This window comes from Dicentrarchus labrax, unplaced genomic scaffold (assembly GCF_905237075.1).
Source record: "Dicentrarchus labrax unplaced genomic scaffold, dlabrax2021, whole genome shotgun sequence".
In the NCBI taxonomy this organism is placed as follows: Eukaryota; Metazoa; Chordata; class Actinopteri; family Moronidae; genus Dicentrarchus; species Dicentrarchus labrax.
Window position 1 is genome coordinate 98544 of NW_026136742.1, and position 24419 is coordinate 122962.

At 37.5% G+C, this 24419-nt stretch overlaps 1 protein-coding gene across 1 annotated transcript; it reads left to right on the forward strand.

Moving 5' to 3' along the window:
* The first annotated feature begins 7545 nt into the window (after positions 1–7545).
* LOC127359608 (broad substrate specificity ATP-binding cassette transporter ABCG2-like) lies at positions 7546–22927 on the forward strand. The gene is made up of 19 exons (XM_051393560.1): positions 7546–7731; positions 9780–9861; positions 9970–10100; positions 14235–14294; positions 14410–14524; positions 15129–15281; positions 15407–15564; positions 16230–16332; positions 16883–16931; positions 17022–17120; positions 17209–17319; positions 17915–18060; positions 18386–18468; positions 18634–18723; positions 19609–19733; positions 20212–20366; positions 20501–20590; positions 21664–21740; positions 22352–22927. The coding sequence occupies exons 2-19, from the start codon at positions 9805–9807 to the stop codon at positions 22497–22499; spliced, it is 1950 nt and encodes a 649-aa protein (XP_051249520.1). The 5' UTR covers positions 7546–7731; positions 9780–9804; the 3' UTR covers positions 22500–22927.
* The last annotated feature ends 1492 nt before the right edge of the window (positions 22928–24419 follow it).

Sequence of the window (24419 nt, forward strand, 5' to 3'; positions counted from 1 at the left end):
TTATAACTGCACCTTCTTTATTGATTCTGTCTGTTTTCTGGTGTTTTATTCCTGGATATACTTTGTTTTTCCCATCCTTATCTGTATCTGTTCACCCAACTAAATTAAATATTCTGTATTTGTATCTGAAGTTGTTCATTTAAAATGAATGAAATTATTATGGGTTGATTGTAAGTTGCTATAGTGAGGGCCCGAGCAGTAACACTGTGAGGACCCCATTGAAACTGAAGGAATTATTATTTCCTGCAATGTTTTTCCTGGTGTTCTATTTTAAGAAACTCCTCCGAGAAAATTTATCAGATCAACTTCAAAATTGGTCAGTACACTCTGAAGTCGATTTGCAGCTTTCACTGTTGTTATTATTATTGTTCAAATTCTCTTATAAATTATTTGTCAACGTTAAGTTCAGAGTGCATCTCCCTCCTTTGTAGCAAGCTAACAGCAGGACTCTGTTACAACTCAGGAAACTCAGGAAAGGATTGTATTCAAACTAATGTCAGAAAACCTAATAATGCAAAAGTATCCAGTGACAAGACTGAATTATCTGACACAGAACCAAGAAAACAAAGACTAAATACACAAAATAAACAAAGACAGGAAGTAAATCGAAACAAATTTGAACAAACCTCACTGATTACTGTACAAAAACACCACTTTATCAATGATTTTGGTGAAACTGGATGATATTTTATGGAGAGAATATTGTCTGGTTTCCCCTCCGACTGCTCTGCTCCAACTCCACTAACTGCTAATGTAGCTGCGGTTAGCGTTAGCAACCAAACGGGGGCTCAGCAGCCTCCCAGTGAACACAACCTCCGAGATAGACAGAGGGCAGTTTGATGGCAGCGGTACCATCATTTCATCAGAAGTTGTCATAACTCAAAAGTTGAGTTAAATTTGTGAAAAAGTGTATATGTGATGTGTTTTTGAATAAAAGTAAATATTTACAATAGTTCTTGTGGTTGTTAATTTAATGATTAATCAGAATTTCAAATAGTGTATTTTTTTTTTTTTTTTATTGTTTTAGCCAAGTTTGTTTATTTTTAAATATTTTTATTGTCGGAATGTTGTGTTTTTTTTCATTCCTTTAATCTTTTGCTGTGATGTCATCGGTATGTAATGATGTCATCCAAAGATCAAAGCCAATAGAATGTTTCTTTGATACAAAGGCGAACATTCCGTCTGAAAATACATAAATAGGATCTAAATCCAACATCAGTTCAGACTCACTTCGAACACAAAGACAAACACTGGAAGCACAGATTCTTCAGGACTTTGGATCCAAGGATATTAACGAATACAAGATGGATCAAGACACAATGGAGAGTCTTCGTGCACACGTCACACAGTGCCTGGAGAAGCTGACAACCCTACAATGGTCACTTGTGAAATCCGGTTCACTCGATAAGAAAACCGAAGAGATTATTACTAACATGTGTGTGGATATTGTTAATACGACATTCATCCACATATATGGGGTGTTTAGACCACCGAAGAGGATAGCTACTCCCAAATCCTCCAGAAGCTCTTCTGGATCAGCCAGATCACAGAAGAGCAGGGTTTCCGAAGACGACATTCGCAGTTGTGTGGGGGACACCATCTCTCTGGCCTTATCGGAGGCCACCGGTGTCACAGACATCACTTCCCAAAGTGCAGAGAAGATGACAGATGTCGTGATTACAGAGGTCACAGAGAGAGTTAATAAACTCTCCAAAAGCTCTGAAAGTAGTGGAGGCGATGAGTGGCCCGAACCTCTCATCTCACAGTCCTACACCCAGAGACTACAGACAATGGTCCAACATGTGGCCAAAATATTGAAAAACTGCGGCAATAAGAAAAGTGCGGAAGACAACCTAACACTGGAAAACTTGCCAGTGGAGGACATTACACTGATTAGAACCAGCGACTCATGGAAGACCCCCATTGTTCCTTTTCTGGATGAGACAGAAACAGTGTCTCAGACGAGCTTAGTGGGCAAAACCACAGAAGTCGTAAGAACCATACTACAAGAAAGGGCCAAGACAGTCAATCCAGTTAATTACAGTGTCCAAATTTTAGAGAAAGAAGGGAAAATGTTTGAGTATGGATTCTCCCAGGATACGGATGAGATGGCTTCTGCGATTGCCATTGAAATAGTTGAGTTAGGGCTGAAAATAGACTCAGAAGGTTCACTGTCGGAATCGCTGGCCGTATCTGAAAAGTTGTCCCACTGTAAAACAGTGGCAGCAAAACTAAAGGCCTATTTTGCTCAGCGTTTTGCCATGGGGTCACTACTTGGCCTAATGGCAAAACTGAGGCGTGAATATGAATGCGTCTCAAAAGAACAGTCTTCTCTGAGCGAGCTGATGGAGGAGGCTGATGTGGTAATTAGAAGCATCATCTCATTAAATGAAGAGGATGTAAAGATGGCCACAGAAGACGAGACCCCTGACGAGATAATCAGTTCAATTGGAAGCGGTCAAGACAACCCAGCTGTCATAGAGCTGGGCAATATACTTTCAGAGCACCTAAAGCCAGAGGCTCCCACGGTGGACTTCCGCTTTAAAATACAGGAAGAAGTTGACACCTTTACAAGGCAGATTAGGAACTGGCTCAACCGGCAGCTGAAGCTCCACAAAGAGAAGGGGGACTACGCAAGTCTTGCCGTGACGAAGATCAGGGAAGTGATCTGTCAGAAATCACTCACTGAGACCCCCTCAGTCATAGGAAGTGGCTGTGTGACACCTGTAGGAAGCTGCTGCATGATACCTGTGGAGGTTGAAGTAGAATCACCTTCAACCCTCATTCAGTCCACTGAGTCATCGGTCAGGGCTGAAGCTGCAGTTGAGACCGCAGCACCACCAACCAATCAGTGGGACGATACAAGCTGCAGGCTTATGGTCATTGCACTGGTTCGTAAAATCATGAAAAGTCCGATACCTCCGGACATTCATGTTACTTTCAGTGACATTGAGGCCTTCAACAAGTTACTCGTGGAGATGCTCTGGGAACAGATCGGAGGCTCTGAGGTTGCTGTCAAGCAAAGCAGACATCACATGAACAAGGTCGCCAAGGCGGTGCACAAGGAGTTGTGCAAGCTGACAGGCGATGCAGGTATATTGAATATGTGCCTGCTGTCCCAGGATGCATCTGTTTACAGATGTATTACTGAGACACTAACGAAGCATCTGGTGACGCCACAGAAGAAGACCGGCGTGAACAGATTCTTTTCACGTCTCTTCAAGACCGTGGCCAAGCCATTCGCTGCTTGCTTTGGACGCAAAGAGTAATCTTTGGTGGTTTTTGGCCAGACACGCGTACTAACTGGGATGACACAGGGTTTACTCCGAGGGGCTTCGGTTTGCCCACATTTGAACCATAATGAAAAAAAAGTATCTCAGTTAAGAGAAGAATCGTCTGGTGGATCGCGACATGGGACATCAGGTATCATAGGGGCCGGACACGCGTACTAACTGGGATGACACAGGGTTTACGCCGAGGGGCTTCGGTTCGCCCACATTTTAACCATAATGAAAAAAAAGATCTTAGTTAAGAGAAGAATCGTCTGGTGGATCGCAACACTGGACATAAGGTGCTATAGGGCCACACAGGTGCCATAGGGCCACACAGGTGCCTCAGTGTAACACTGTGGCCTTGCAGCTATAAGGTGAAGGTTCACTTCCAGCCTATGAACCCCTTTTGCTGTGAGGAGTACAGAGTGCTCACCGTGTTGGCGTGGGTTTTCCCCGAGATGCTTCGGTTTCCTCCCACATTTTAAAAAACAAATGAATGAATGAATAAATAAATAAATAATCTAAAATAAAAACAAACAACATAACATAGAAACAAACAATCTGTCTGATAAAGAGTCTCACTATGAACTACTGGAAACAGTAAATGTTTTATACTTTCATGTACTACTCCGAGCAGGTTTATCAGATCCAGCTGAACTTCAGAAGACCTTTCAGACATTGCTGATGATGTGTAATAAAAGTTGTGGCGTGTTTGTGGCGTTGAATTTAGATGTACCACCAGGACACAGGAAGTTCCTTGTACTTTGTCTTATCTTCACCAAACTTCACACATCTGATGAGAGTCCCACTCTGAACACATCTACATACCAATATTCAGTCATACTTATAGCGCCACCCTCTGGTAACAGGAAGTAAGACTTATATGGCAGCTAGGTGATGAATGCGTGATACTCTGGAGCACAACGAGGCACATTGCTGCTTGCAGCTTTGATTATATTTATATTTGAATAAACATATTTACAGAATTTAGCTTCAGAGGAAGGTTCTTTGATCACAAGAGTTTGATTAACATATGTTTTCTTTACATAAGTTGCTTTACCGGTATTTACAAGTACAGATATTGGCATATATCATAAAAAGTTCATTATCAGAGCATTACTGTAAGAGAACATGTATTCTCTACTTTATTTCTTCCATGTTAAATGTTTTACTGTTTAAACTTCAGAATCAGAATCTTTATGCTTTTTTTTCCTCCTCATCCTTTAGTTAGATTTTTTTAATTGAAAACAGGCCTAAAGGAAGTTGTTGTGACTCCTTGAAGTGAAGCAATAACTACTTTTAACTCTTCGTCAAAAATAGACGTGAGATATAAGTGTGACTAAAGGATGAGGTAATAAATATATCAGATTAAAAATGTAGAAAAAAATCTGATTTTAAAGGGAAGAAAAGCAAAAAAATGCCAAAAATCTAAAAATAAACGTAATTCTGTGCAAGAAATTCAATTATATATTTATTTAAATTACATTTACATTTTAAAACATCCTTTTATGTCACCAACACAAGACGTTAAGTGAATTATTTTACCCTCCGTGTGTCTGTGACATGAAAGGACGTTTTAAAAGGAAAGAGCCACCATATTGGAGGAGAGAGAATAACTGTTGTTTTCTTTAACTACACTTGAGCTCACAGAGTTCACCCTGTGGAAAGTTACTGCTGTTTGATTGACAGCTGATTTTCCTCTCAGACGTCCAATAGCATAAGAGGAACCGCCCTCCCTCCCTGCGTCTGTGTGACGAGGCGTTCAGGTGTGGCTGGGTAAATATAGACGCTGAAAATTCCTCGAATTCCTTCATGTGACCACAAGGTGACGCTGAAGGTGCAACACACTGACACACACGCACACATTAACACATAAAGTATGTCAGTGACACAAAATACACACTGATACAAGAACTTGTGACCGACTGCGTGTGTGCTGACCTTCACCAAACCAGTCATTAACTGTTGTGTGTGTGTGTGTGTGTGTGTGTGTGTGTGTGTGTGTGTGTACACACAACAACAACAACAACAACAAGGTTGAACAAACACACATTTGTGTAAAGAGACATGAAAACAGAGTGTGTGTCATTATATTATATACATAAAGTTTGTTGTTTTAAACAGAAGACGTGTTGATCAGTGCTGTTGTAGTTATTATTAGTCACCAGCAGATGGAGATATTTTCCATTGAATCAGCAGGTCACAACCTTTTCTATCAACTGACTGAAATGTTTCATAGATATTTCATATTATATTCAATGCAGAACGTTGACAGGACACAACAACTGATAAAAACTGTACAGTTAACACAAATATTGGTCACAATTTGTGAATTAGATGAATTTGAGCTGATTATTTCCTGTGAATATTGATCAGAGATGACTTTTCTGATATTTTTACAAACTTTTTATACAATTCTCTGTCTGTATTATGTATTTTTTAAATCATACAGACTTAATTGACAGATTCAGTGTTTTCTTCTCATTGTTCTCATCAGCTCTTTGGTTATTTCTCATGCAGGATGAGACTATATATATAATATAACTTATGTTAAGGTCTTTCAAGTTCTTAAATAATAATATAAATTGTCAAAATAATAATTTAATTTAGTTCACAGCTATTGTTATGTATTGTTTATTTGTAGAAATGCTGAGACTGTGTTTACTTTTAAAGGTTTCTTACACCATTTAAAATCAAGAAGACCTCATGACCCAGTGTGATGCTTTGGCGTCCCCCAGTGAGGGTCCTGACCCCCAGTTTGGGAACCACTGCATTAAACAGACTGAAGTTCAACACCAATAAGTCAGCTGGTAGAAACACTACCACTTTTGTCCACAGGGGAGCGCCACAATCAACACGAAATAAAAGTTTTGAATGCAGGACTTTTACTTGTAACAGAGTATTTCTTCACTGTAGTGTTGTTCGTGTTTGCACACGATAAATAATAATAATAAATACTAAATATAATCACATATATTCTTTAATTGTTCTCTGTGGCTAAAAGGACCCGAGCACAGGTCGTCTTTATTCCTACCTGAGTGGAACTTCCAGGTGTAAGCAATCATACCTCACCTGTTTCCGGCCTAATTAAGAGTTTTGTGGCCATATCGACCGTCTGACTCTGACGTTGTTGTATTTGTTGTTGTAGTGTTTTAGACTTTAGTAACCACACTGCAGCTGTTTTGTGAGTTAATTATGTTCAATTAGTTTGAGTGCTCCGGAAGAGAAGGACCCAGAAGACTCCAGAACAGAGAGCTGCTGGTTGGTAGCAGCTGATCCAGAGTGAGTATCCTTCTAGAGGTGTAAGAAAACATCAAAAAATGTTGTATGACGTTATTTTATTTTGTGATATTGTATAGATTTTTGTGGTTAGACCTTCAACCGCTGGATAACAGTGTCGCTAACTGAGGGCTCTGATGTTACAGTGACTATACTAATGATACTAATATTAAGATTTTTTTTTATTAAATCGCAGTTTATCACAATATATTGAATCGTAATCCCTGTATTGTGATATGTATACTGTAAAACATCTTATTATAAGGTAACAAAAACACAATAATTCTTATTTTCTGGTGATTATTCACTAATAACAACATACCTATGAATATTATATTGCCAATAAATCCTCCTGAATGTTACACACTGGACCTTTAAGTGAAACTGAAGGCATGAATTACTTTGTGGTATCACTACTTTCACTTAAAGCCCTTACCATAATTAAAAACTGGACGTAGTCTCTGTGACCTCACCCAACCTGTCACTAAACAGCCTTAATTATGCATAACTTTAATCCTTAACATAATTTAAACAGGTGTCATGAACAAGTAAATTAGCTATAGAGACCAAAACAGGTTATAAAAATGTTTATATCTGCTGTAAAGTTGGACGTTTGAATATGGGTCCTTATGAAGGTTGACTCACTGCTGGAGCCAGCCTCTAGTGGCCGTTAGAGGAACTACAGGTTTGTTTTGTAACCTCTGTTTTGGCTTCATTTGCAGCCACGAAGGTTTGCCGCCAGACTCCTACAAATAACTTTAATTTAGTGTTGATTCTGGCGCCCCTCTGTGTTTCCACCGCCTGGTTTCATTGATGTCAAGGGGAATCCGACTGAATTCGACGTTAATAATAACTATATATGTTCTCACTGTTGAGGTCATATAGAGGCTTCAGTATTCCATTCAGTCTGTTTCATAACTCCTTAAAGGGGAGGTTCTTCTAACATCTGTACTTCTGTATTTCCCACTCCTCTGGGAGTAAGAGTGACACACTCTCTTCCTGCCCTTCTCCCTACTTCTCTTATCATAGCCTTCAGTCATAAAACAGGGCTTTAAAACACACTCTGAACACACTGCTCTTCACACACACACACACACACACTGATCGATCTCTCCAGTCAGTCTGTGGTTTGGATGTCCGTCAGCAGCCGTAACTCACAGGGATTTTCTGGCTTCAGCAGGTGAGCGATGAACTCTAAAATGTGCTCTTGTCCTCATTTGAATCCTTGTATGAAGGTAAATGTGAAGTCTGCACTCTTGCTTTTGTTTGTTGAACTTGAAATAAGTTGATAAAACTTAAGTTTAGCTGCTTCTGTGTTAGTCAGAGAGATTCATGAGGTGGTCAAAGGCCAGGTGTCACCACTAAGTATATTTACTGTGGTACAGTTTGAGGTATTTTTTTACTTTACGTAAGCTTTTCCAGTTCGTGGTGCTTTGTATTTTTTACTCCACTGCCTTTATCTGACCTCTGTAGCTGCTGGTTAAATTTTACAGATTAACATTTCCATTGAAAAAACAATCTTAAAACATAAAATAGAAATATATATATAGATAGAAATATATATATATATATAAAGTTAATATTCTGCCAAAATAACAGAAAATAACTGACTCGTAAAACCATAAATTTTATATAAAACCTCAATTTTTTGGCTTTTTAATGTTTAAATGAATATTTTCACTGTAAAACCAATGCAATGAGCTATAAATACAGGCAAACACTGCTATAATACGAATAATCAGGCTTAAATTGAAGAGTGCTGTTATTATTTGATTTTTCTTATTTGAATCAGAATTTTTAAAGTTCTAGAACTGTAATAAAAGTCATTATCTGTGAAATTACAGTAATTGTTGATGTTTTCAGTGATAAAAACTGTATTTTGACAGTTTACCAACGCTTATACACTGATAAACAACATTTATTCAACGTTTCAATTCAAACTTACAGAATTATACAAGCTTCTTTTTACTGATAACATTTTTCACAGATATTTACTGTTCATTTACTAGATTCAACTGACAGATATCTTAATAAGTATCAAAGTTTTCACAACACAAACGATGGTTTTTGAAGCGTAAATGCAAACAGCAGATATAAACAGCTAACTTCACCGGACGGTTGCATGACTTCAGCGTCAACGCCAATAAACTTCCAACCTGTAATTAAATATTCATGTTATAAAGTTTGAGTTAGAATAGTTTGCAGGAGCACGAGTACAAACACAAGGAGGCTGTAAAGGCGGATTAATGACTAGATAAGTTTTCACCAAAAACTCATTGGCTTCGAGGAGAAGGAACTGGAAGTGCAAAAATGCTAACTCATTTCCTCGTTTTAGGACTCATTGTTATTGTTGGGTCAGCAAAATCTCTGACTTCTTGTGCTGTTTATATTTTGTCATCTAACAATGTTGCTTACAGCCCACAATCTTCCCCGAACCTTAACGGCCGATTTTGTTGTTGGGAATGCTATCTCAACGTGGACAACAAGTTTGGCTGAAGTAAACGTCCGCAAATCTAGTAAAGAGCTGCTAACGTTACCTTTAAACTCCGATATTAATATTAAACTACTCGGCTTCGTAAACCATGTTTTCTTGTTGGGTATGCTAACGTTAGCAGGTTATATTTTAAACAAACAAACATGTCGTTGGATCCATTTGTCACAGCTTTGATCTTGTGGTTTTTTGGTTTTGGGAAGGCGATAAACAACTCTCCAACGCTGTCTCGAACCACAACAAGTTGCTGAAAAGTAAACTTCCACAAATCTAAAAAAAAATACGTTAGCTTAAACTCTGATATAGCATCTAGGACCAGCTAGCACAGACTGGATGTGTTTGTGTTTTTCTAACAAAGACCCTCAAAATAATGTAGTTATCTAATAATAAAAGCGATTATACAACCCTCCAAACTATTTTTGCGATGTACTAATTTGTTTTGTTTTAAAAGAAACATGATTTGCTAGCTAGATTATTATAGTCAATACTCACTGTTGACTTGCTAGTAAGTTAATTACGGTTAATTTAAGACCATTATTAAGTAATAGTTAAGTATTAGTTGTAGGTTATAGAGATAATAGCCTACATAACAATACAAACCCTTCTGGGCTGAGCCTCTTAAACGTCTACTAAAAAACTCAGTTTCTTTCACTTTATGGGGGATCAAACTTTATTTGTAGGGAAATTATGAACGTAATATTTATGCATTTAGGTGTTAATTACAGTAAAATCTTCAGTGTTTCAGGAGGAGCGAGGTAGAGGATGTCGGAGAGTCGAGGGACAATGGAGCTCGGGCTGAATGGAGCCTCAAAACACCAGGTACCTTCCTTCGCTGCTTCCTTTCTTCATGCTTCTTGACGCTACTTATGCTAATATATGTTCGTGTAACTCAGGTTTTTTTAAAAAGGTGAATAAACAGTTTTTCAGTCAGCAGGTTCGGGCCAACAGCGACGAGGCGCCACCGTCAGCTTTCACAACATCCACTACAAGGTGACACAGGGAGGAAGCTGTCTGTGTCGGAAGAAGGGTACGACCAAAGACATCCTCGTCGACCTCAAGTGAGTCTAAAACTACGACCACCAAGCACCCGAAGTTAGCAGTGTTAGCTGACAGCTGTTCCGGTGGACCTCGGCCAGACTAACATAGATAGTAAGACAGTAAGGCATACGTCACTCTTCCTCAGAATGACCACAAGCACTGGAAAAAATATAGACCTTCCTTAAAACAGCTGCTTTTTGAATGGAGTTTGGTTTGACGGTGTGGAGCAGGAGGCTATTTTAACCTCAATAATTCACGTAAACTGAGCTGACCTACCGTCTAATAATGAAGCTTATAACATAGGAAGTGGACGGTCACAACATTAATGACTAAAACAGAAGAATAAAGAGTCTGAACGACTCCAGATGTCAGAAATATGAGATTCAATAAGGTAGTTGGATTTCAGGTTGGATTTACTCTGCACCACAAGCAAAACCATATGTCCTGGAAAACCTGGATATTTAGAGACTTGTTTTCATGGAAACACCTGGAAATTGATTAAAATGAAATCAGGAAATGAGCTAACATGGAGTATCCTGTGAACGCAAAAAAGGATAAATAAAACTGGGAAGAATGTAAACTGGTCGGTGTATCTGTAAATTATACGACCGGTTGTGAGGAAGTGTTGTTCCATATTGTCAAGAAAACAGGAAAAAGGCTGGAAAATGACCTTTTAAGTAAGAGTTGGAACCCTGCACGGCTGATTCCATTAAATTTATTGACTTATTTGCAAAATCTGTTCCTTTTATTTAAATTCTCTACGTCCCCAAATCGTGTTTCAGCCCTGCGAGGACGGAAGGTTTGAGGCCACATGTGCAGTTATTGTGTGTTTGTTTGTCTACGTGCCGACGGGACTCAAACCTGGGAGGCAAACGTGACACCATCAAGGCGCTCCTGGATCAAACACACACACACACACACACACACACACACACACACACGTTTGAATGCAAAGGAAGGAAGTTTGCTTTGTCTAGAAACTCAGGTTCCCACTTTCCCTCACAAACAATGACTGAGCTTAAACCAACAAACAGTCGCAGCGGCAGGATGCTGAGCTGCCTCCAGACCTTTCAACCGCTCTTACTGAGAAAGTTCAGGGTGTTACATTCACAGAAACATGTTGACCTGAAGAAATCAGGTAAAGCTTTGGTCCAGATTGAAATATCTCATCAATATAATTTAATATTTAGTGAATCGAGATAGAGTTGAATGACATTTGGCACCAGTGGTCCGACAGGTTTTTAGCCGCTCTAGTTTCCATGAAAGTCGGACTACTGCTGGGATGTCTTGGAAAACCTGGAATTCATGAAAATGATGAATTAATCGTTTTAATGTTTGTCCATATCTTACAAATCTAAAAACTTCAGATTATTCATGAAAGACGTGAACTCGACATTTCCTCCATATCAGAGCTCACCAAGAGGTCATATAGTCTAATCTTACTCACTCTTGGAGACCTTTTTAAAAGTATTTGATAATGCTTCTGTTATGAAAATGAGCAAAGTCTTTGATTATGTGTGTATGTTATGAAAAATACAGTCAGTCAAAGTGCAGAGTGTGTGTAGGGTTTATAGAGGGTGGTATCTGTGGTATTTTATTGTTCAGTGTGTGTAATCATTCACCAGCCTCACTCAAAGTCGAAGGTTGGTTCAGTCTGAGCAGCTTGTTCGGAGCGTTTACTGCGTTAGTTAGTTAGTTAGTCCTGACAGCTGTTTTTTTCAACCTACAGTTTATTCAAATTCTATTTTTAGCTTAATTTATAATTGTAAATAGAAGAATTTAAGTTTTAGATTTGAGAAACGAAACACTGCAGCTTCTCTGGACTCAGTTTTTATCTTTTAACTCAGCTTTTAGTAGCTTTTTAAAGGTTTATTTATTATATAACTGTATATTTTAAGTATATCTGAAGCTGTTACTTAGTGTCTCAGCTTTACATCAGCCTGTTATCACGAGGAGGCAGGAAATTAAACATTAGTTTTGGATAATGTAGGTTAAATATGAGGAGGAGGGTGAACTTATCTTCCTCTGAGTAACATCTCTCAGCATCAAGACTGAGTTCCTCAGAATTAGGAATTAAACATGAAATGAGTAAAAGGAAGGAAGGAAGTGGTTTGTACAAATAGCAAGCAAACACAAAACTGCTGCATCATGGTTTCAGTGGTGAAAATACACTACAGTCATGTTTTATGAGACTTGCTGACTAATGATCTGAGAGGGGAAGTCCTGCATCAGAAATTAAACACTTAAAAAAGTGTCTCTTTTCCTAAAGAGTGTAAAATATATACACTGTCGACTGCCTTAAACAGTTTAGGTCAAAATACTTTATTTGAGTAATGGTAACTAAATTTGTTCAGGTAACTTAACAAACTTTAAAATATTACATTGTTAACAGAATTTATCTGGATAGGTAACTTAAATGTATCTTTTTCCATACAAATGTTACCACTTACATTAGCTGTTAAAACAGCAGACGTACAATAAAAACAATTAAAATTAATCAAAGTGGATAATCTAATATTTACTGCTATAATTAGTTATTAGCAATAGTTTGCTGGTTTTCTGTGTCAAATCTTTACACTTTAAACACTAAAAATGGATGCAAACTTGTTCATATGATGATTTTACCTGAGAATTATAGCATTTTTGTAATTATATAGAACATGATATATATATATATATATACATATATACACACACATACAGTCAAGCCCGAAATTATTCATACCCCTGGCAAATTTTGACTTCAAGTTTTATTCAACCAGCAAGTTTTTTCTTGATTGGAAATGACACAGGCGTCTCCCAGAAGATAATAAGACGATGTACAAGAGGCATCATTGTGGAAAAAATATGTTTCAGCTTTTATTTACATTTGAACAAAAAGTCATGTCCAAAATTATTCATACCCTTCTCAATAATCAATAGAAATGCCTTTATTGACTATTACAGCAATCAAATGCTTCCTATAATTGCTGACCAGCTTTTGCATGTCTCCACTGGTATTTTTGCTCATTCATCTTTAGCGATGAGCTCCAACTCTTTCAGGTTGGAGGGTCTCCTTGCCATCATCCTGATAAGCCCTCTTTAGATTCAAGTCAGGACTCTGGCTGGGCCACTGCAAAATGTTGTTTTTGTCCGCTAATCATTTCTTCACCACTTTCGCTGTGTGTTTTGGGTCGTCGTCGTGCTGAAATGTCCACTGGTGCCCAAGGCCAAGTTGCTCTGCAGACTGCCTGATGTTGTTGTTGAGAATCTTGATGTATTGCTCTTTTTTCATGGTGCCGTTTACTGTGATTAGGTTCGCTGGTCCATTGGCTGAAAAACACCCCCAAAGCATTAAGTTCCCACCACCATGTTTGACAGTGGAGATGGTGTTCTTCAATTTTTGTTTCATCTGACCATAAAACAGAAGACCAGAAGTCTTCTTCTTTGTCCAGATGAGCATTTGCAAAGGCCAAGCGGGCTTTTGTGTGCCTTATCTGGAGAAGTGACATTTAGATATGGCCTTATAGCCCTTTCCTGACTTGTGAGCAGCCGCAATGCGCAGCCGCAGGTCCTCAGTGAGCTCTTTTGTCTTAGCCATGACTGTCCACAAACCAACTGCAGAGAGCTGCTGTTTTTCACCTGTTGAGTTGATGTGATATATGAATAATGTAAGTTAATAAGTTATGAATAATTTCGGGCTTGACTGTGTATATAAGAAAATGAGTCAATGGAACAAATTGGAATTAAATCAACAAACACTTTATTAAGATATCCGTCAGGTTTTACAGTGTAAACATGAGAACAGTAAAACCACCAACATTAAATGAGGCAAAGTGAAACTGCAGTGTCATGGTTGCTGGTGAATTTGCTGAGTAAAGCTAGATGTGGAACAGGGAGGAACTGCCAACCTCGAGTCAGCAAAAACACAAAAGATGAATGAACTATTGCGACACAGCTGAACCGTCAGTTTGGGAAAAACCTCTTTCAGTTCCTCAGAAACGAGACACATGAGATCATAAAGTTCACCAACAGTCACGCAGACACAGAACTGAAAGTGCAGCGTCATGTTTAGTTACTAATATCTTCATCTAATATTTACTATCTGGTTTTTGTGTGTTGGTTTCAGTTTTATACATAAACATAATAAAAACTATCCCCTTTCTCGCTCTCAGTGGGATCATGAAGCCGGGTCTGAACGCCATCATGGGAGCGACAGGAAGCGGAAAGTCATCGTGAGTGTTTTTGTAGAGACACTTTAAACACTTCCTGCTGTCCAGAGTGTCTGACAAATACATAAAGTTGATTAATTATCAGTGTTAATGATCATTAGGGGTGTTTGTCGCTCAGGTTCTTGGATGTTCTGGCTGCCAGGAAGGACCCAGCGGGCCTGTCGGGGGAGGTTCTGATCGATGGAGCTCCTCAGCCCGCGAACTTCAAGTGTCTGTCTGGATACGTGGTGCAGGTGGGTGAGACAGACGGGTGAGACAGACAGGAAGTCAGAGCTTAGACGCCAACGACTCCGCGACAGGAGCCAATAAGAAGGGCTTTGATTTCTCCAGGAAGGAAGTGAACGTAACAATAAGAGCGGCTTCTTACGCCAAGTTTCATTCACGTTAAACTGTTAGAAATACCTCAACAGCAGCTGGTTAATGATGGTTTCTGCTGTTTTTTTGTTTTTGTGCTTTTTTAAAAATGTTTTTCTAAGTTTGTTTTTATTTTTTTAATTATTCAAATTTTGTTTTTGTGTTTTTTACGCCATTTTAAGTTTGTTTTTAAGTTTTTTTTAACATTATTTTAATGTTTTGCTTTTTTTAAACGTTATTCTATGTTTGATTTTGTGTTTTTAATGTTTTACATTATTTAAAGTTTTTTTTGCCTTTTTTTTACATTATTCTAAGTCTGTTTTTTGTTTTTTAAGTTATTAAAATGTTGTGTTTTTTACGTTATTTACATTTTTTTGTCTTTTTTAAAATGTTATTGTTAATTTGTTTTTGTTTTGTTTTGTTTGTTTAAGTTTGCAGCTGTTTTGGTGTTTTAGTGTTTAAACGACGGTTTCTCTTCTGCAGGACGACGTGGTGATGGGAACTCTGACGGTCAGAGAGAACTTCAGCTTCTCTGCGGCGCTGCGTCTGCCGACGTCCGTCACTCAGGAGGAGAAAGACCAGAAAGTCAACAAGCTGATCCAGGAGCTGGGACTGGGCCGGGTGGCCGACTCCAAGGTGAGGAGGAAGGGAGGAAGACAGAGGGAGGGATGAAAAAGCAACACAGCAAAGAAAAGAGGGAGTGACAAGAAAGAGGGGGAAAGAGAGAGTAAGGAGAAAGAAATCTGTGTGTGTGTGTTCAGGTGGGCACTCAGCTGATTCGTGGGATCTCCGGCGGTGAGAGGAAGAGGACGAACATCGGCATGGAGCTGATCATCGACCCGTCCGTCCTCTTCCTGGACGAACCCACCACGGGCCTCGACGCCAGCACCGCCAACTCAGTGCTGCTGCTGCTCAAGAGGTACACACACACACACACACACACACACACACACACACACACACACAAGGTTCTTCAAATGTAGCTGCTGCCATCTTGTGGCAACTCTACGTTACTAAAAACATACAGTTTAACATTTTAGTTGAGTAACCCAGAAAGTGTTATAGCATTAATATTTTCTTTAAATTGTTAATGTGACAGAAATGTACACAATCTTATTTATTTTCATTTTTTTTGTTACATTAATATAAGTTTCTTTTTTTTTTTTTCACATTATTCTGGTCTACTCTTTTTGTATTTTAATTTAACTATTTTAAATTCTCATTTCATTCCAAATAATTTAATGAATAATCTTAATTGGTATTATGTATGTTATTATAGTTATATTAGTTAGTTAATGTTGCTTTCTTTGCCTACATAAAGCACTCTGAATTGCTTTAAATTGCCTACGAGGGTTAAACTTGGTTACTGAGAAATAATGTTTTTTTTCTCTAAATACAACAATACCCATGAGCCTCGGCTGCTGTTGCTGTATTTGATGGATTAATCTAACATCGACTCAGACACGAAGAGATTTAATGTTGTTTAAACTTTAGTTATTGATGCAGGAAGTTCTAAGAGTCCAGATGTTTCTGTTCAAACTGTCGCCTTTAAGTTAAATCCACGTTTGTTTTTTGTTTCTTCAGGATGGCAAACAACGGTCGCACCATCATTCTGTCCATCCACCAGCCTCGATACTCCATCTACCGCCTGTTTGACAGCCTCACGCTGCTGGTCAACGGCAAACAGGTCGCTCATCACCACCTGTTTAATGTTTACATCTTTCCTTTATTTCATCTTTATTTCTTTACTTTCTACCTTTTGTTCAGTCTTTTCCTTTATTTCTAATTTTTTTCTGTTTTTTGTAGCTGTTTCTTCTTTGTCTTTAAATGTTTTTTTAATTTTTGTCACGATTTCTTTCCTCCTTTTATAACTCTTGTCTATCTGTTTTGTTTTTGTTCTTTCTTTCTTATTGTTGATTTCTTTTTGTTTTGATGTTCCTGTTTCTTATTTGTTTCTCTTTTTTGTGCCTTTTTTCTCCCTCTCTCTTTTGTTGCCCTTTTTTGTTGCTCTATTATTCTTTATAGTCACACTTCTTTTTTGTTGCACTTCACTATTTTTGGTCAGTAAAATGTTTTTGTTGTGCTTTCTTTTCTTATTCTTGCTGTCTTTCTGTCTTTTCCGTAACTCTACTGTTGTTCTTTCTTTTGTAAACTTTTTTATCTGCTGGTGTTATATTTAATGTTGTGTATGGACTTTATTAATATAGAACTAAACTAACTATAACTAAAATGATCAGGTTTACCATGGTCCGGCACCGAAAGCTCTGGAGTATTTCTCAGACATTGGTAGGAACATAACATTTACTTTAATCCAATATAACACAACCTGATGCAAAGTTGATGTTTGTCAATCAGTGTGAAATAAAATTTTCACAGGATACACCTGTGAGCCCCACAACAACCCTGCTGACTTCTTCCTAGACATCATTAACGGAGACTCAACCGCCGTCGCCCTCAACAGCTTGGACAGCAAAGGTGTGAATGTTTGGGTCAGATTTTAATCCAACAGGAACCATGTCGATTTGAAACGGAACGATTCTGAACGTCCCTCTCTTCCCTCCAGATCCAGATCTAGATTCAGACTCAGTGTCATTATCCAGACGGGGGATCGAGGACAAACTCGTAGAAGAATACAGAAACTGCAGCTACTACAAACAGACCAAAGCAGAGCTTGGTAGGTAACAAAAACGTTGCAGGGTCGATCTCATTATCTGTATTTGAGTGTCTAAACTCCAAAATCCGCTTCATCAAACTGACCTTCAGTCCTTTTTGAGAAAAACTGCAAATGTTTGGTCTTCTGGTTGATGTTTGTGTGTTTCCAACAGAATGATTAGAAATATTCATGCATTTTATTTGCCGATGATATTATTTTGTTCTTGTAATAATTTGAAAACAACTTTTCGAAACTGTGACTGAAGTTTAGTGAGATTAAAAAATAAAAAATAATAAAAATGTAGAAAATGCATTATCATTCAAAGTAAACAAAACAAACACACAGCACAAACAATTTCTATATACACACTTCGAAATATTTTTGGTGGAGAAAAAAAAAGCCAATATAAAGAGACACCATTAGTAAGTTTTAATTATTATTTTAGGAGTTATGTATGAAATATTTTTTCACATACCCCGTGCAGTGATCCAAAGTGCTCCTAGAGGTACTCGTACCTCTGTTTGAGAAACACTGATATATACATCCAGAAGCATCTTGCTGTAAAGTTTCAGTTTATATGAATTAAAAATAACCTTTTTCACCTCTCTCATAATAGAAAGCATAATTCAGGGTAAGCCGACGACCACCACCACTCCCTCTAGAACCATCACCTACAACACCAGCTTCCTGACACAGTTCAGATGGGTTCTCAAGAGGACGTTTCGCAACCTCATGTTAAACCCTCAGACCTCCATCGCTCAGGTAGGAACATCGAGCCGGCTTCAGTCTCCATCTTAAAACGTTCATAATGACTTATATCAGTCTTTCAAGGCAGGGATGTGTAATGATTGTAGCAGTTTATAAAACAAGGTTTTAAAATCTGGAGTTTGTAAAGTTGAGTGTGTTGAACGAGTGTTTGGTACAAATAATGTACAAAAATCAAATAAATGTGTTACTGAAACCAGAAAATGTCCCAAAATTGTCTTCTGACTGTGACAAATAAAATAACTTTTGTACAATTTGAATATAGCGAATTGGCATGCTTCCTAAAATGTGTAAATTGTATTATTGTTTTTATTGTGTTTAGGTAGCGGTGACCTTGTTCCTCGCTCTGGTTGTTGGAGCCATTTTCTTTGACGTCAAGGAGGATCAAAGTGGAATGCAGAACAGGTATTTTATTTTGGCTTATTTAAAGTTAACAGCATCTGTTGTAGTATTTATATCAGCAGCAGTGATATAATAAAATATAAATATAAAAATAATAATGTTACAATATTCTCAGGTTGCATACTTTATGTATCAGTCTGTGTATTGATTGTGTTGTGTTGCTTTCAGGTTTGGTGCGCTCTTCTTCATCGTCGTGAATCAGTGTTTCAGCTCGCTGTCGTCTGCTGAACTCTTCATCTCAGAGAGGAAACTCTTCATGTGGGTTTGACACACATATACAAACTTGTGAGGACATCTGAACCAATAACATTTTACTCACTTTACCCCCACAAGGTTAATTTTTTATTTTCAGTCTAAAGGAATGAGCGTGAAAAGATCAACATGGCTCATATTTTTGCGGTGTAGTTGAGATGTGATTAACTTAGCTCAGCGTAAAGACTGGAAACAGAGGGAAACAGCTAGCTTAGTTCTGTTCAAAGCTTGAAAATACGCCTCTAAAACTGATTTCTTAACACAATTTATCTTATTTATTTAACTTGTATAAACAGAAACATGAAAAAATAAACATATAAAAGAACAATTTATGGTTTTGGGGAAGTTATGTATTAGTTTCCTGTTTTCAGTCTAAAGTAAGTTATAACCATATCCACCACAGACTCTGCATTTAATACACAGCCAATCAATCAATCAATCAAACTTTATTTACACCCTTTAATACAGGTTAGTTCAGTTCGAAGTGCAGCTAAGACGATAATGAGAGTAAAAATGTAATAGTGTAAATTTAAAAATACAATTCAATTGATTTATAACGATTGTGTTTAATAAAAGTTAAACAAATTAAGAAAGCAGGTAGAAATACAATTGATAATTGATTATTTTTATCGATCTTGGAAAGTTAGAAACAAATTATATATTTAAATAAAAATTTAAACCTTGTGGGGACCTGAATTTTGTCCCCAGATGGGAACTGAGTCCCCACAATGTGAGTAAACAAACACACATTTGACTGATTTTATTTTTATATTTATTAGATTATTTCAACATAATACAACACAACACATATGAACTGACCTCTCAGAGTGTAGTTTGATGAATATTTCTGTATTAATTAAATGTTTGTTGTGTTTTTCTGTCTCTCATCAGTCACGAGTATATCAGCGGTTACTACCGGGTGTCTGTGTACTTCCTGTCTAAGATCCTGTCTGACATCATCACGCTGCGGACCATTCCCGCCATCGTCTTCAGCTGCGTGGCGTACTTCATGATCGGTGGGTAGGAGACACACGCTATGTTATATGTATCTTCGAAAAATACCAAAATTTCTCCAGTTTCAGATCCTAAAATGTGAGAAATTTTTCAAAACATCGAAAAATTTGCAGAATCATTGATAATGAAATAATTGTTGGTTGCAGCCCTAATTAAGTATTTACTACATTTAAAGACCAAGTTTATGTTTCAATTTCAGTTTTAGTTCATTCTCAAGTGATTTTTAAAGAATAATAAAAAAATAATAATAATTATTCAGGTAACATATTGAGCTTTATCAGTGTCTGAACTTATAGTTAGTGACACAATAAAAAACTACTGCTTTAAAACAGAAAAGCAACTTTCTGTTTTCTTTTGTTTTTGTTAGTTTTAGTTGTTTTTATGTTCTTTTAGTGTTTCTTTACTTCCTCTAACTGTAGAGTGTGTGTGTGTGTGTGTGTGTGTGTGTGTGTGTGTGTGTGTGTGTGTGTCCGTGCGCAGGTCTGAAGCCGACGGCTGAGGCCTTCTTCCTCTTCATGTTCTCCGTGACTCTGGTCGCCTACACGGCCACCTCCATGGCTCTGGCCATCTCTGCTGACCAGACGGTGGTGGCCATCGCCAACATCTTCATGACCATCGCCTGCGTCTTCATGATGGTGACGCACACGCACACACACACACACACACACACACACACACACGCACACAGCAGCACAAACACATGTCACCACCACTTACTTCCTGACTACTGATTTTACCTGTAAACGTTTATTTCTCTATTTTTCTGCAGATCTTTGCTGGTTTACTCGTGAATCTTCCCTCTATCGTCAGCTGGCTCGCTTGGTTGAAATACTTGAGTATACCACGATATGGCCTCGCTGTACGTACACACACACACACACACACACACACACACACATTCAGTTCCTGTAGTTTATTATGTTCCTGTTTCTGTTCCTCTGTGGTGTTCAATTTAAAATACTCAAAATAAGACACTGAATTTTATCTGTTTTCATTCAGTTTACATACACTAATATACACTTTTACCCATAATCCTTTGCCTTTAGGGGTTGTTTACTGTACAGTAGTTGATTTAGATTCTAAAAAAGTTAGAATAAAATAGAAATGGTTATTTAACCATTTAGTTCAATTTAATCCTGTTTAATAACCAGTTAAAAGCTCTTCCTAGTGGGAATTTAATAATAGTAATAATAATAATAATAATAATAATAATATTTATTTATAGAGTACTTTTAAAACCAACAGTACAAAGCTTCACAAAGTTATACAATCATCCATTTAAAACAAGAAAAACATTTAGGAAGTAAAAGATACTAAAAATTAAAATAAAATCAGGGTCAGTTCTCCGTTCAGTATTTTGCTTTGCTATTGTTTGTTTGTGATGACTGTTATTCTTGGGTTTAGTTTTTTGTTTTCTTTTTCATATGTTGTTTTATTAAGTGTGAGGTTTTGATTTACTACAGTTCTTTTATCTTTGTAACCAGGTGACCTCTGCCCAGGGACTAAAGCTTTTAGCTGTCCCTGCTAAACAAACATAAATAAACACTGATGCCTCTATGTGACCTACATAAACAAAAAAGACCACCAGCTGATTGTATGTAGTTATTCTTAACGTCTGCTGTGGAAACACTACCACTTTTGTCCACAGGGTGGCACCAGAATCAACACAACACTAGTTGCTGTTTCAAGTATCATACGACTCCATCAATAATCAATATCAATAATGCAGTAAATTAAGTTAGAAGATTTTTAAGATTTAGAAAAATAAATTGTGTTGGTCAATGTAAAATAAAATAAACACATTTTTATTTTCAATCTCAGGACACAAAGTAGGATTAAATAAAAACATATAATAGACTTCTGTAAATTAAAATAAGTGTTGTTGAAGTTAATGTCGATGGTTTGATGGTGATGATCTTTCTGTCTCTCCAGGCTCTGCAGGTTAACGAGTTCTCTGGGCTGAACTTCTGTCAGGGGTTAAACAGCAGCATTATCCCACCTGGACTTGCGTAAGAAACACTCACAACCAAATACACACATTTATATATTTATATATTTATAGTTGTTATAACTGGTTAATAAGAAAGAAACAGGTGCTTCAGTTTGTCACCTGCTGGACAACATCGCACACTACATCCCAGAAGTCTCCTGTTATTGTTCATCAATAAATCAAATTTTAAAAGTAATAAACAGTTGATTGATAATCAGAGTTGAGTTTGTGAACTAGTTACATCATATTATTATTATTATTTAATTAGTTGTTTGTTTGCTAGTTAAAATATTAGCAAGTTAGCTTGTTAGTTACTTATAATTTTAACTTAACAGTCAGGAAGTTAGTAACTTAGTTTGTTAGTTTGTTAATCAGATGGTTGGTTAATTGTTTAGATAAAAGATGAACAAGTTAGTGAGCCTAGTAATTAGTTAGTTAGTTAGTAACTGACCTACTTAAAGTTGTCATTTTTCACGTTAAGTGGTTAGTTACATGAACCTGCTAGTTAATGTGTTGGTTACTTACTTTTAAGTTTAATAGTGAGCTTGTTGATTAGTTACTTAATTAAAAGTATAAATTATATCTGTTTTATTTGTGATAGTTACTGAGGAACCTTTGCATTGTTTCCAGTTGTACGGGGGAGGAGTTTCTGGAGGAGCAGGGGGTCGATTACTCCACCTGGGGCTTCTGGCAGAACCACGTAGCTCTGAGCGTCATGACCTTCTGCTTCCTCACCATCGCTTACCTCAAACTGCGCTTCATCAGGAAGTTCACCTAGACCTTCATCACCTTCATCCTCATCACCACCGTCATTGTCATATAATCTATGAAGCAGATTATCAAAGCTCAGGATTTATAATGTTGTTTAATCCCAACTAGGTTAGTTTGTTTATTTTTACATTTTGATTCTTGTGATAAAATATGAAACAGATCCTCTAACACTGATAACTGTTTGTAAAATAAAATATTTTGTTGTTTATGGTTATTGCAAAGTTATTAATTTTTTAAGCACTCCACACTAACACCAAAGCACTTCAGTGTCTTAAAGGTCTAGTGTGTAACATTCATAATCACCACTGTAGTTTCTCCTACACGCCTGTAAGGGGAGGGTGACGTGAGGGCGGTGTAATCTGCAACTACACCTCCAAATGCTGAACACTCGACCTTAAACTAATAATAAACTGTGATGTGATTTTTGCACTTTAATGTTCAGAGCCAAAGAAGCAAGTTTTTTTTCACACAAACAATTTTTATATTTCTGATTCTTTGTAAAATAAAATGAAATTAATTTGCTTTCTGAATGTCAGTTCTTTTATTTTTTTTAATCAGAAACAAGCTCACTGACGAGCCCTGGTGATCAGAACCAGTTAATGCAGCTTTAATTTAAACTCGAGTCGTGTTTTTTTTTTGAGTACTACTATACTGTTGTACAGATTGTAAAGTCTCTTGAGCCAAATTTGTGATACGTTATGTTGGACTTTATAAATATAACTGACTGACTACATTTGCCTTCCGATAAAATTTAACTGACATTGTTTTTAGCTATCGGCTAAACTAGGTCCAAAAGGTTCTGAACAGATGTGGAGAAGAGTCAACAGCTGTGCAGCAGGTATAATGTTTACCATGTTTACTCTCTTAGTTTAGTTTGTTAGCATGCTTACATTTGTTAATTAGAGTTAAACTCAAAGTACAGCTGGTGGTGCTGATGGGAACGTTAGCAGTGGAACAGGTGTTTAGTCCAGGGGCGGAGCCAGACATGTAAACATTTGGGGCTTAGCCCAAACCTATGGGGGTCTGGGGGCATGCTCCCAATTTACAGCAGATATATAATTTATTGTTCAAGCCAGTTGAAATTATAAAATGCCTAAAAATCTGTTCATAATTTGGGGAAAACATAGATAGTTGTCCAGGTTTCCAGGATTCACCACTATACGTCTGCGCAGTCGGCATATTGCGATATGAGATACAGACTTAACTACAAAATTGTCTGTAACTTAATAAGTAACTTTAAATTCTACGAGTTTAATTTAATCATATTTTCATGAAATATGATGTAGAGCTGATTAGTTTCGCCCCCAGTAAATGAATTAATTCCTGCATGAAACCAAGACCATGTTCAGTTTCTCACATTTATAACAAACCAAATTTCAGACTTGATTTTGTTTGTCTTAATCTTAAACTATATTGTTAACGAGTAGATCTGACCTCCGCAATATGATGGCTGCCTAGATGGTAAACGGACCTGTACTTGTATAGCACCTTTCTAGTCTTCCGACCACTCAAAGCGCTTTTACACAGCGATGTACAGCATCGGGATGCACGTCATCCATCCAGCATATGTTGAGATATTTCAGTCTGGACCAAAGTGGTTGTCATCCAATGCAATAGAGCTGCTAGCTAAAAGAACAATGTGCCTTTTGTTTGGATATGACAAGATAATGGGAGAGGATCATGAACACACACACACACGAGATTACAGCGCTACGGTTGACTGTAAAGTAGGTGTGTGTATGTAAGCAGACACCCGCTTCCATGGCAACCGTGGTTATAACAGTCCCTGCATGATGTTTGGAAATCTCCAGTTCCAGTTGAGTAATGCTAGTAATGGCTGGAGGGTTGTGTTTGTAGGTGTGTATCAGGGGAAATCTGAGTGAGTAACTGTTTCCATAAACTGGGCATCAACTCAACAGCTGAGATA

Coding starts and splice junctions, on each gene's coding strand:
- LOC127359608 (XM_051393560.1), top strand. CDS start 9,805: ATGTCGGAGAGTCGAGGGACAATGGAGCTCGGGCTGAATGGAGCCTCA. Junction 15,282..15,406: donor GCCGGGTGGCCGACTCCAAG/GTGAGGAGGAAG, acceptor GTGTGTGTTCAG/GTGGGCACTCAGCTGATTCG. Junction 18,061..18,385: donor CTCAGACCTCCATCGCTCAG/GTAGGAACATCG, acceptor TATTGTGTTTAG/GTAGCGGTGACCTTGTTCCT.